This window comes from Phoxinus phoxinus (genome assembly GCF_949152265.1).
Source record: "Phoxinus phoxinus genome assembly, chromosome: 1".
NCBI lineage: Eukaryota > Metazoa > Chordata > Actinopteri > Cypriniformes > Leuciscidae > Phoxinus > Phoxinus phoxinus.
Genome location: NC_136876.1, coordinates 50,106,711 through 50,119,780, shown reverse-complemented (window position 1 = coordinate 50,119,780; position 13,070 = coordinate 50,106,711). Strand labels below are relative to the sequence as shown.

General features: G+C 39.7%; 1 protein-coding gene across 3 annotated transcripts in view; it reads left to right on the top strand.

Moving 5' to 3' along the window:
- The window catches only part of LOC307003518 (uncharacterized protein), a 100,571-nt gene that overhangs the window by 21,459 nt on the left and 66,042 nt on the right, over window positions 1–13,070 (top strand). For all 3 annotated transcript variants that reach the window (XM_079622073.1, XM_079622072.1, XM_079622074.1), the window contains 2 exons: window positions 636–737; window positions 5,955–7,916. In XM_079622073.1, coding sequence (XP_079478199.1) covers window positions 636–737; window positions 5,955–7,916 — 2,064 coding nt within the window. The remainder of the gene's footprint in view (window positions 1–635; window positions 738–5,954; window positions 7,917–13,070) is intronic.

The following is a 13,070-nucleotide window of genomic DNA, read 5'->3' as shown; positions in this document are numbered from 1 at the left end:
CTAGTTTGAGTTGTCATACGTCACGACCAAACGTTAGCGATTGGTTATGGCAGATCCAGAGTGACTCTGATCCTGGCAGTTATGGCAGATCCAATAGTTTTCAACTTCAAGGAAGTTAACGCTTGTCAATGGAGAGAGGCCAGACTCTCTGTACAAATGTACGAGAGTCTGGTAGAACCAGGCTACAAAAACACTGGCAGTGGCTTGCAACTTTTTTTTTTAAAGCACTGGTGGGGAATATTTTCCCCCCAAAATATATTAATTTGAGAGATTCTCAATGGCTAATTAAATCAATAACACTTTAAAAACAATGAAATATTTGATCAATTTAGCACAGAATCAACGTTGCACTGCTGCCTTCACGATTGCATGAAGGATCAGCCAAATGTCCATGTGCATCTTGAAACATGGATGTTTAGTTTTTTTGTGCCATCTAGTGGTTTAAAGGAGAATAAAATCAAATGCACCTTTTACCTCATTTACCCTACCATTATTAAAACATGTTTTCTCTCTAAAACGATGCATAATACACATACTGCTCTATAAATTACAGTGTTGTTCAATGTTAATTTAATGGAGCAAACAAAACAAATCTGCACAGAAACCATTTAAAATAATTCTGTTTTTCTCCTCAGTATCCACAACAGGAAGAGAAAGAGAGCAGCTTCTCCAGTATCCAACTGTGTTTCCATGAAGACTGCAAAGTTCATTGGTGGAGCAGTGACCTTTGACCCTGTGTGAGTATCATCATGTAGGGTGAGAGACACATTCACACAGAATGCACAAAGGTTCAGAAATGTTACATATGGCTTTAGCTCTTTAACATGTATAACAAGTAACAAGTGGAAGTCGAGAAAGGAATCCTCTCACTTTAACTGTAAGAATGGAGAAATTAGGCAGTCTGGTTGAGGAGCGAGCAGTCCCTGAGAAGACAAAGGACCTTTCTGTCTATATAATGAAATGCAACAAGAGGCTCTGCACGATTCTTTAACCCAGACCAGCCCGTGATGCGAAGTGTAAGCAAAACACTTCACGTCATGTATTTTATAATCATGTATTTTATAATGTCAAGGTGTTGCATCTTCTCTCTTTATTCCAGAGCGTTTGATGTTTGTGTCTATTATCTTTGAACTGATTATGCAATTGGCGTGGTACATTTACCTGGCATAATAAATTGTTAACATTTGATTTTATTCTAATCGACTCTGACATTATTTTCAATAAAGAGTTAAAAAGAATAGTCAAACAATTCACATTTAATGATGCACAGATCTCATTAAAACCTTTTAGTTTATGGAGTCAGATGAAATAATGAATTATTACATGAGAAAATGTATTTCATTTAATCAAATTACTTTGCCACGAGGAAAGACAGTAACGCGCAGAGATCTTCCCCCGCTGATTGGATGCCTCCATTGGGCCGATCGAGCCGGGCCTTACAGTTAAAGTGTCTTTGTTAAATAGTGCTTTCTTATGCTTCTGTCTGTCATTTCTCTGTTAGATCTCCATTTACACAGGAATGAGTTTTGTTACATGTGTTGCATCAATGTTATATTGACAGATATCCTTTAAATTACTGATGCACTGAATTTATCAATTTTGATGAAAACTGAAACAAGATTCTGGCTAGGAATAAATAAAATCAATGGTTCCCAAACTGGTTGTCTAGAATGACAATAGAATGGCTAGGGGTGCCACAAAATCTCTGATATACAATATCATTAATGATGTAAGATAACTGAATATTTGTAATATTAATATATAAATGTAAGTTAGGATGCACTTGGCCGAAAACCGAAACCGATACCGAAAATTTAGGATGCACCTGGCCGAAAACCGAAACTGAAGCCGAAAATGGCTTCTTTTAAAAACTTTAATATACATTTATTTATATTGCTTAATTTTTAATGGATCTGAAATGAAAAATCACAAACCAATAGAATAATCATCAAACTTTTATTACCACTAACAGTTACATAACAAAACCTAAAATATTTTATATATTATATATATTTTATATTACATGCGCTTCATGAGGCACACGCGCACGGTCTCTTGCTCTCTCTCCCTCTCTGCCGTGCACGCGCTACACGGTTTGGAGCACAGTCTCTGTCTCGCGGGCGCGCTCGCTCTAGATTCCGGAGATTTTAACTAATTCGCAGGCATCAGTGAGCCGCTATCAATATGCGGGAGACTCCCGGAACTTCCGGGAGACTTGGGATGTCTGTATTGTAATAATATCGGCATTATAATTATTGATTTTTCATTACGCAATTTGTTGGTGCCCTCTCAGCTCTTGGTGCCCTACGCACAGCGCATGGTGGGAGCGGCGGCGCTGGTTGTCCTCATCTGAAACCTTAAAATACTTCCATACCGCTGACATGCTCAATCTGTGCAGACGCGTGCAAACAGCTCGACCGTGAGTGAAACCTGCTTGAGCACGGAGGGGTGGGGTGGGTGACGAGTGATAACAGCTCGACGGTGAGTGAAACCCAAGCGCTTGCGCGCGGATGGGAGGGTGCGTGTTGACATTCATTTTCGGTTGACATTTTCGGCTGGCTTTTTTTATTTCGGCCCGAAACCGATAATGCCATTTTCGGCCACCGAAATTTCGGTGTACCCCTAAATGTAAGTTTTGTAAGGATATTCTGATCGATCTGCCATGAATCAGCCTATAATAACTTCATATGAATTGACTGATTGTCTCTTAACTTGCCAATCAAATGTTGATGACACACAAATGCAAGACTGCTCAAACCAGACAGTGAGAGAAAATACGAAAGAACTTTTAAAAATCAGGATTTATATCAGCTGATCAGCTGAAATATGTGATCGGTATAGACCCCTTTTGCGCCGACGTCACAATTACGTCACGGCGCTAGCTGAAGGCAAAACGGCAAAACAAAGTGAAAACTAGAGGCGGCCAATACAAAAACAGCACAGATTCGACTACATAATAAGGAGCTTAAATTATTATTATTAAATGTCATCTTGTTGTGTAGTTGGGTGCAAGAACCGACGGAGTACAGGCTCCAATTTGAAATGTTATCGCATGTTTTCTAAATGATTGTGATTTATATGTGAATCATCTATGATTATACATTGTTTTGATTGATTCTGACTAAGAAAGGGTAATCAAATACATAGTTAAAATGAATACGCTGTATCTGGAATTTTTATTTCTACAAAATATTCACATCATTAAAATTGCACCGTAATGTCACTCTTTACATTGTTGTCTTCTGGACTTGGCGCTGGCTCGGCAGAACTTCGGATCGTACCACACAAGTCTTGTACTTGACCATTAAGCACATAATCTAAAGATTTATATGCCCTCAGTTTTCCGTATGCTCAGTTTCTCTATCGGGTAGCTGTAGAATCAGGCCACTCAACCGGAGGTAGCGTTAACGTTAATCCTGTCAGATCGTCCATGCATTGACTGAGCGTGTGCGGGTCAGCTAATCTGGTTCCGTCCATTAAAATTAACTTTTGAAAATAACAATCACAGTCCTGGACCGTGACCTTGCACATTAAGATAAAATTGGATTTTCTCCAGTCATTGTTAAAAAAGAAGCTAACAAAACTTGCTAACTAGCGTTAGTGAAGCGGCCAGAGGGATCGTTCTGCCTCCACCTAAGCTCCGCCCACAAAAAACATCATCATGTTTATTAACTGAAAAGGGGTCTATACCATAGACAGTATATAAGATGGACACAGCGACCCCATAGATTTCAACGGAGAGAAGTGAAGCCCGATTTGAAGCACTCACTTCCTGATCGCCAGGCGAACTGCGCAAGCTCAAACTGACGACGTAGATGTGACATGGGTCTTCTAGTAGCTGTGCCGAGAGAAATCTGAATCATTCCCTTCCGAATCTCGCAGAGACGGAGAGCGTGATTATTAGTTGTCAATGAGCTAGCAGCGGGAGCAACTTTATGAATCTCTATGGGCTTCTCCCTTGACTTTATGCCTCCACGTCCCCCCGATTGCTTGCGAGCTTCTCCGCCGGTCCATACGGTAATTTCTCTACAGTGCGACAGGGAGTCGCGTGGGTATGACGCAATCGTTAGCCTATTTTTTACAAAAACGGCTTCTACGAAGTCATAACGTAAGATACAAAGTAATGGAGCCTTTTATACATTGTCGTGTTTCTTTAGAAATAAATAATGGACAAATGGAGTCTGTGGACGCTTCAGATGTAAAGTTATTCGCTGTCAAAGTGACGCAAAAATGAATGGGAGTCAATGGAATGCTAACAGCAGGTGAAGTTCTGCTACAATGGCGGCGCCCGCGGAGGCTTCAGTTTCCGGCGGATGGATTACCCCCTTGGTCTATACAATCTGTGTCATCAGTCCCCATTTACATGTTAATTAATTATATGTAATCTAGGGCTGTGACGGTATGGGATTTTTTCCTACCGCGGTGAAGAAGCAACAAATATCGCGGTTTGGCGGTTAACAGTCAACCACTCTACTACACCTAGCTCCCCCCCGCCCCCCCCCCAAAAAAAATCCCGCGGTCGCGTCACACACTGCAGACGCGATCAAGAACGCATGTAGCTTGTAGCTCATTGGAAATGAATGATTCTAAAGCAGTATTATATTATTATTATATTAAATTGTAAATATTAATAATTAACTATTAATTAGGCTAAACTTAAACAACGTTTTTGAATAATAATTAGTGAACGCGGCAGAGAGAAATGCACATTTCATACGGATTACGTTTTCTTTCGTTTTGAATTGTTCTGTTTAAAAGTATGATTTCAAGTGTTCTGTAGATAATAGATATATTTCTCAGGTCTGTGAGGCAAGTAGGCTATGCTGAGTTTCGGTTCATTTACGAGCTCCAGTTATTGTGCCAGCGTTATATCTATTCTGCTTTACCTTTACTTATTATTTATTAAATCCAGGCAATTGGTTGATGAAACATAGATTAAAATTAAGATTACAATTAATACAAAACGAAATTCACTTTAAAGAAAGGCTTTGTGCTTTCTGTTTGAGGTCTGAGGAAGTTTTAAAGCATCTTTTAGTGCCGATTTCAGAGCGGTCACGTCCGTAACCGAGAACTGTCACGTCCGTAACATTGTTTTTTCCTCATAAAATAAAATAAAATAAAATTAATATTTAATGTTCTGTGGAGAGCATAGCTTGGAGAGCTTGCATTAGTAAGCTACAGGACATCGTCTTTCTTAACATGACCTGCGCGATTGAGGAAAAAAATGTATGGGTCATTGTACCCAGCACTTCTGAAAATGCACTTCCGAATGCGTCTCTGTCCCCAGCACATTTCAAACCAAACTTAGCCCATGCCTGTGATACCAACATGTTAACTTTAGCCGCGTTTCCACCGAAATTACCCGGAACTATTTGTCCTAGGAACTTTTTTTGCCCCTGACCGGTTGCTTTCGGCATTTACATTGCGGTCTAAAATACTGGGAAGATTATTAGATTATAAACTCTCAGTCTGCGACGGACAGTAATCAGTTTTGAGCGCCACATTTATAATAAGTATGGAGGAGATTCAAACTGTGCTCCAGTTGTTTGTGATGTATTGTTTTACTAACGAGGTAATTAACAAAACGCCAGAAAAGAGACGAGCACTGATACTAAAGCGTGTTCAGAAAGCTCGTAATGCGATATAGACACCGTAGGTTATCAGCTACTGCGGACATTGACCTGGCACGAACGCGCAGAAAATGTCCTCTTCTGCAAATACGCTTATATTATAATACGCATCTCATTAACGCGATATTGCGGTGATGCGGTTATCGTCACACCCCTAATGTAATCATATCACATTACAATAGATAGAAATTTGTCTGAAAGAGAAAACACTTATTTCTACATGTGGTGTGATTTTCACATTAAACATGTTTAAATATTTTCTTTGTTCACAAAGGTCTTTTCTGTTTTTTGTTTTTTCTGTTTGTCTTCTTAATGTGTTTACAGTGGTGGGAGAGCTGACCAGATCAGAGATGTGTCCTGTCAGACCAGCACATCCTCCTCCTGTCAGAAACACATCAGTCATCATGACACAGAAGCAGCCCTGCAGCTCGATTCTCACCAGCCAGTGCATGATGATCTGCAGAGAGTCAAAGACCAGCACAAAACCAGCATGAAGAACAAGTATGAGAGCTTATTTGAGGGAATCAAACTAGAAGAGAATCAGACCCTCCTGAACAGGATTTACACACAGCTGTACATCATAGAGGGAGAGAGTGAAGGAGTGAATGAAGAACATGAGGTGCTACAGATGGAGAAAAGTTACAAGACCCTCCAAGACCCTCCAATCAACTGCAATGACATCTTTGATCCTTCACCTGAGCTAGGATATGAGGAGAAGAGAAGAGAGAAGAAAGAGAAAATCAAGACTGTTCTTACTAAAGGCATCGCTGGAATCGGAAAAACCGTCTCTGTGCAGAAGTTCATTCTGGACTGGGCCGAGGGAAAAGCCAATCAGGATGTAGATTTCATGTTTGTTCTTCCATTTAGAGAGCTGAACTTGATTCGAGATCATCAGTACAGTCTTCACAGACTTCTGCTGGACTTTCATCCTGAACTTCTAGATCTGGACTCAAATATGTATAATAAATGTAAAGTTGTGTTCATATTTGATGGTCTGGATGAAAGCAGAATTACACTGATGTTTTCAGACAGTGAGAAAGTTTCTGATGTGACTGAGACTTCATCAGTGGGTGTGTTGATGTCAAACCTCATGAAAGGAGATCTGCTTCCCTCTGCTCTCATCTGGATCACTACCAGACCAGCAGCAGCCAATCAGATCCCCTCAAACTACATCAACCGTGTGACAGAAATTCAGGGATTCAATGAGCCTCAGAAGGAGGAATATTTCAGGAAGAGAATCAGTGATGAGCATCAAGCCAGCAGAATCATCTCACACATCAGAAGAGCAAGAAGCCTCCACATCATGTGCCACATACCCGTCTTCTGCTGGATCTCAGCCACTGTGCTTCAAAACATCCTGAATAAAGATCTCAGTGCAGAAATCCCTCAAACTCTGACTGAAATGTACATACACTTCCTTCTTATTCAAACTAGTATGAGGAACCAGAAGTATGAAGAGAGAGATCCAGAGAAGTATGAAGAGAGAGATCCAGAGAAGTATGAAGAGAGAGATCCAGAGAAAGTCCTGCAGTCCAACAGAGAAGTGATTGTGAAACTTGCTGAACTGGCTTACAATCAGCTGATGAAGGGCAATGTGATGTTCTATGAGGAGGACCTGATTGAGTGCGGCATAGACGTCACGGATGCCTCAGTGTATTCTGGGATTTGCACTGAGATCTTTAGGGAGGAATCTGTGATTTATCACAGGAAGGTTTACAGTTTTGTACATCTCAGCTTTCAGGAGTTTTTTGCAGCACTGTATGTGTTTTACTGTTATTTACACAAGAACAGTGAAGTTCTGAAAATGTTCCTGTCTCTGGATGTGTTTCTGCAGGGAGCAGTGAATGAAGCTTTGAACAGTAAAAATGGACACCTGGATCTTTTCCTTCGATTCCTTCATGGCATCTCGCTGGAGTCCAATCAGAGACTCTTACAGGATGTGCTGATTCACACAGAGAACAACCCAGAGAGCAGCAAGAAAATAATCGACAACCTTAAAAAAACACAAAACACAAAAGACAATGTCAGCCCTGAAATATGGATGAATCTGTCACAGTGCTTGATTGAGATGAAGGATAGTTCTCTTGTTGAAGAAATGCAGGCGTTTTTACAATCTGGAACAAGTAACAAAAACCTTTCTCTTGCACAATGTTCAACTTTGGCAAACATTATCTTGATGTCAGAAGAGGTGATGGATGAGTTTGACCTTAAAAAGTACATCATCACATCATCAAAGGAGAGTCAAAGGAGACTGTTACCTGCCCTGAGGAACTGCAGAAAAGCTCTGTGAGTGTGAATATATGAACATAATATCAACTGATTTTAAATATGAACATAATACCTCTCATGTAGGCTAATAGTTTAGCTAAATGCGCTGTAATAGCTTTTTCATTTACATAAATTTGAAGTGTCTACAGATTAAAATATTTAAAATAATTATTTTAATTTGTAATTGTAATTGAAATCCAAGTAATTAAATTTCTGAAGTTTTAAAAGCTGAATGTTCTTCAGCAATTACAGTCTTTTCAACCATTGAATTTACATTACTTTTCCATCGTTCATAATTTACTGGATAAGGATTGAGCATCTTTAGAAAAATATATTCCTTTTCCTGGTCTAGAAATCACACTTTATCTAGTTGCGGAGAGGATGAATTAAAATAAGACATATCTTAACTTAGGTCAGTTGTTCCCAACCCTGGTCCTGGAGCATCCCAGCACTGTACATTTGTAATGTCTCTCTTATCTAACACACATATTAGAGGTCTTGGAGTCTTTACTAACTACCTGATGAGTTGAATTTAAAAAATGTGCAGTGCTGTGGGTACTCCAGGAACAGGGTTGACCAGAAACTGTCTCTGAGCCTACTAGTCTTGGCCTTAATGCTATGGGACTGTAACCGTGATAAGATCACTGAAAACTTTATGTGGCTTGGATGGCTTGAGTCCTTGTAGAGTGATTTACTACGGCTTAGGACACGGCTCAACCATTCAGAATCAAGGTCCAGAACTATCTGTCTTATATCTAATTATTGACAAACAAGAAGGCTTTTCACACTTGAAATTGTTAACCCTGGGTCATTGTAAACTTTCACACTGATCATAATTTACCCAGGGTTAACAATTAATCCTGGGTATTTATAAACTGATGTTTCATGCTGTACATACCTAAACCCTGGGTTAATGTTCTTATTTGCATATTTGCGGTGTTATTGTCATTGATTGGACGAACGCTGCATGCAACCTGTTTACGTTTAGGCTTTTGCATTGTTCATCCTCATATTATATATTTGCCGACTGCTATCAAGATTTTTGTCTATATGGACTTTTTGGACAGTAAAGGTAACAATGAAATGTTTCTTCTTCACGCCAATTGGCAAGTTTTCTGTTGCCATTTGAAATGTTTCCCATTAAACACTAACGTTCCGGTTACTAACGTAACCTTGGTTCCCTGAGATAATAGGAATGAGCATTGCGTCAGAATTATTCCTGACGCTTATGGGGAAAATCAGTTTTTTCCAAAATACTGAAGCCTGATTGGTTCACGTCTGTACACCTGCACAGACAAATGGCTTTTCAGCCCGTCAAAACGGGCGGAGCGAACTGCCTATTTAAGTTGCCCTCAGAGCCATTTTCTACTTCTATTTGTGTACACTCACAATAACGACAAAACTTTACGGTATTGTAAAATAAAGAAAACAAACAGGGTGCACTTTCTGCTGTCTGAAATGCGTTAAAAAAATTCACAGAAAATCGATGAATACTTTTAAATTAAGTCATTCATATCAAAAACAAATATTCTCAGTTTATGTAATCTGTATGAATTCAACGAGAGGTACAGTTTCTCACGTCTCTGCTCATTATCGTAAATGTGACCACTCCCATGCACAGCAAGTTTATAAATGCGCTAATCGTCCATGTGAGGCACGCAAACCTGTAAACACCCCATCACCTTGATAAACAAAGATAAAGCTTCATCATTCCTCTGCTGTTTATCAAGTTTGGAAGATGCGCTGTGAAGAATAAGGGGCCATGTTGGGGCGAGACTTCTGGCCCCTCTGAGAAATCTGACCACCACGTCGTGTTTCCCAACCGACTTGCCAGCCATAGGAGCATGGTACACCGTGATAGCTGCCATGTACACTTTGAGCGTGGACGGGTGTGTCTGTCATTCAACAGCTCCTGCAAAAATGACAGAATAGAAGCGATTTCACAAGATATGAGGTCTATGCACTGGGCTGAGCACCAGCCAAAAAAGATAGACCACTTCTGAGCATAAAGGAGATTGTGCTCATGATCTCTCAGGAGAGGCGTGAAGGCTCTCGTCGAGAGGCCACAGATGGAGGCACCACAACTTAGGTTGGGGATGCCAAATTGACCCCTCCGCTTGTGTAAGGAAGTCCCCCCTTAGAGGAATTGGCCTCTGACAGTAGCTGAATTATTCAGAGTGGTGCCATGAGTAAGACTTAGCACCTGTTCTCCCTGATTCGAGTAAAACGCGATTGAGATATTTAACCCCTTCACTTACAAAGTAGGGATGGCGAAAACGAAAACATTTCTTGACCGACCACCGAGCCTCATTAGCCGGTTGAAGCCGGTTGAAACGGTTAACCGGTTAGTTTAAAATATGCTACGCTATTTGAAATAACAGCCATTTCGAGCCGCGCCTGCAATTTCGCAACTCTGCCGCATCTCTCTGCCGCTCTGCCTCCCGCTCACACACACACACACACACCCCGGTGCCGCCCTTCCACTCATGTCACTTTTTTAAAATCCCCTACAGCGCGAAACATGAGTCCCGCAAACTCGGCGCCGATCAGCTTGTATGTAATCGGAGGACAAATGGCTCCTTAGTTTCGAAATGGTTTGGGTACAAGGTGATCGGATGAGATGTAGTAGCGTTTAGTCCACTGTCTATAATAGCCTAATTTAGAGATCACTTTTTTTTTTAACCGACAACTTTGATCGGTTAACGTTGATACGGTCAACCATCGGTCAAACGGTCATCGGTTAACATCCCTATTACAAAGATCGCTGACAGCCCCAGATTATTGCACAATAACACTTCCTTGTTCCAAGCTCCATGAAAAACAAATTCAAAGAAACATTTCTACACATGAAACAAGAAGCTAATAAACACACAATTACAATATGGTTTGTGTGTGATTTTCATGCGATTAGGGGTATTTGCATATCAATAATGGATGTTTACATTATAAATGCTAAGCCGGAGTAGTGATTAGCTGCATATAAAAGGCTAACATAACATTTAAACCATCCACATTAGACTAAAATGCACATTAGATCGCATTCAGAAGTTAATACAAACACTTGACTGTAGTTTGAAAGTGAATTTTGAGTAAAAGTGTCATTTTAATCTTTAAAATTGTGTTATGTAGCTTGATGCTAATTGTTGCTCTAATGCACCTGTTACGCCAGGAGCTAGCCTATTCTATTCCATAATCTAATTTATTAAAAGAATTCACATAAGGTCCCAAGAATATGCTTACTTTTTTGTTTTCTAGAAATAATTCAGTTAATGGGTGGATTCATGTATAGTGGGATCAATGTGGTGTAGATGGGCAAGCCATGTGATGCCAGAATAAAGGCTAATAGTGGCTGAATACAAAGAAAAGAATAATGAAGAGATTAGAGATATCATCCTCCGATTTGAAATGAAGCATGAGCCGACTTGTGGCTTCACTTTAATTGTGGTTAAATTGTGGTACAAGTTGTTATACCACATCAACATTGATATTTTTATACATTTTAAAAATCATATTCATATTTTTGTTTAAAGTTTTATATCTTCATATTAGGGCTGTCACTTTTTGTTCGAAAATCGATTGCACAATCGATCGGACCAACCAACACAAGTTTCGAAAATGAAAATAGGGAATCGATTTTAACAGCTTTCAGGACGCAGAATGCGCGGTGCTGGCCGCTTCAGATACAACGCGATTTGCGCGATTGAACTTTGACCGCGGCGTGCGCAACGCTTGGTCGACCCAGCAACAAAACGTCTCGCGCTATCTTTAGCCTATTGAATGGCTCAGGCATTGAACCGCACAGTCCAATGGCATAGATCTGACCAATTGTTGGTGGGTTTTGGAGGTAAAAACAAAAGAGCTGCTTTCACAAAACAGAATGTCTCGCAAGCCATTGAAATGAATGGGTCGTCTCACAGCGCCGCGAATGCCGCGCTTTCTCTCAGAGCGTGCCCAGCTTGTCACGATACGCCCGCAGCGAACGCGCATCACACAGCAACTGCAGGTTCTGATAAACACACATAACAGCAAATTATAGCCTACTTCTGCATAAGGTGTCGCCAGTATTTAGAAAATTTCAAGCATAGGCTACAGATAGCTAACAGACTCGGGCTACAGGCTACGTAGAAATTTGTTTGACATTTCTAATGGTGAAAACAGCCATGCTAAAGCCTGCAGTAATGTTTTTCATTGATGTTATGGCAGTCCACTCTGCTTTTCGAGAATGTTACACTCCTGTTTGTATTTGTACACAAAATTTCATGCCAATAAATCATCAAAAATATTGTGCGTCTCAAGCGCCCTCTTTACGTTCGTCCTAATGCCGGTTAGTTGTCCGTGGATTGGCCTATATTTGGCGTTGAAAATGGAAACGTCTTTAGACATGGAAAATCGATTTTACAATCGATTCAATGAACACTTATGTCTCAAAAATCGAAAAGGATTTTTTCACAAAAGTGACAGCCCTACTCCATATTCAGTCTGAGTAATTCTGAGTCTTGACATGTAAACTCCCAAGTGTCATCTTTCTAAATATATGTTGATTATGTGTCTATCCAGAATGACTTATGAGCAGCAACCTTTTTATTTTGGGTATGTCATCACTTGCCAAAATGTGGGGCGTGCAGTAAGGGGTTTAGGCAATCAGTTTCCACATACTGTAAAAATATTGTCTTGGTTTAACTCAAAAATAATTTAGGCAACTACTTGGTTCAGAATTATGAATATTTTGAACTCAACAATTTTTTATGACCAATTATTAGACTTTACATGTTTTCAACATTGCACCCTTAATAATTAACTTTACACATACACTTAACTCATTACTTTGTGTGGCAGAAACAACTCAATTGAGGTAAAGTAACTCAGGTTAATACACATTAGTGTAACATAGTAAATATAGTTTAGATATTGTATATGATATAATATATTGTAATATGGGACTGAATGGAATTAATGAGCTGTGCTTATTGAAGATTAAATACACTAGAGTCACTCTATTTCAGAGTACTTGCATTTGAATTATGTATTGGTATATAAAGACAGTTTAAACAAATTTGAACAAAAGTTGTTTAGACAATTCTGACCAACCCTACCTTTTAAAGCAATATATGTTTCATATATTTTTCAATGTATTTAAACTAGTTAATATATTGATCATAAATGTATGAAAAT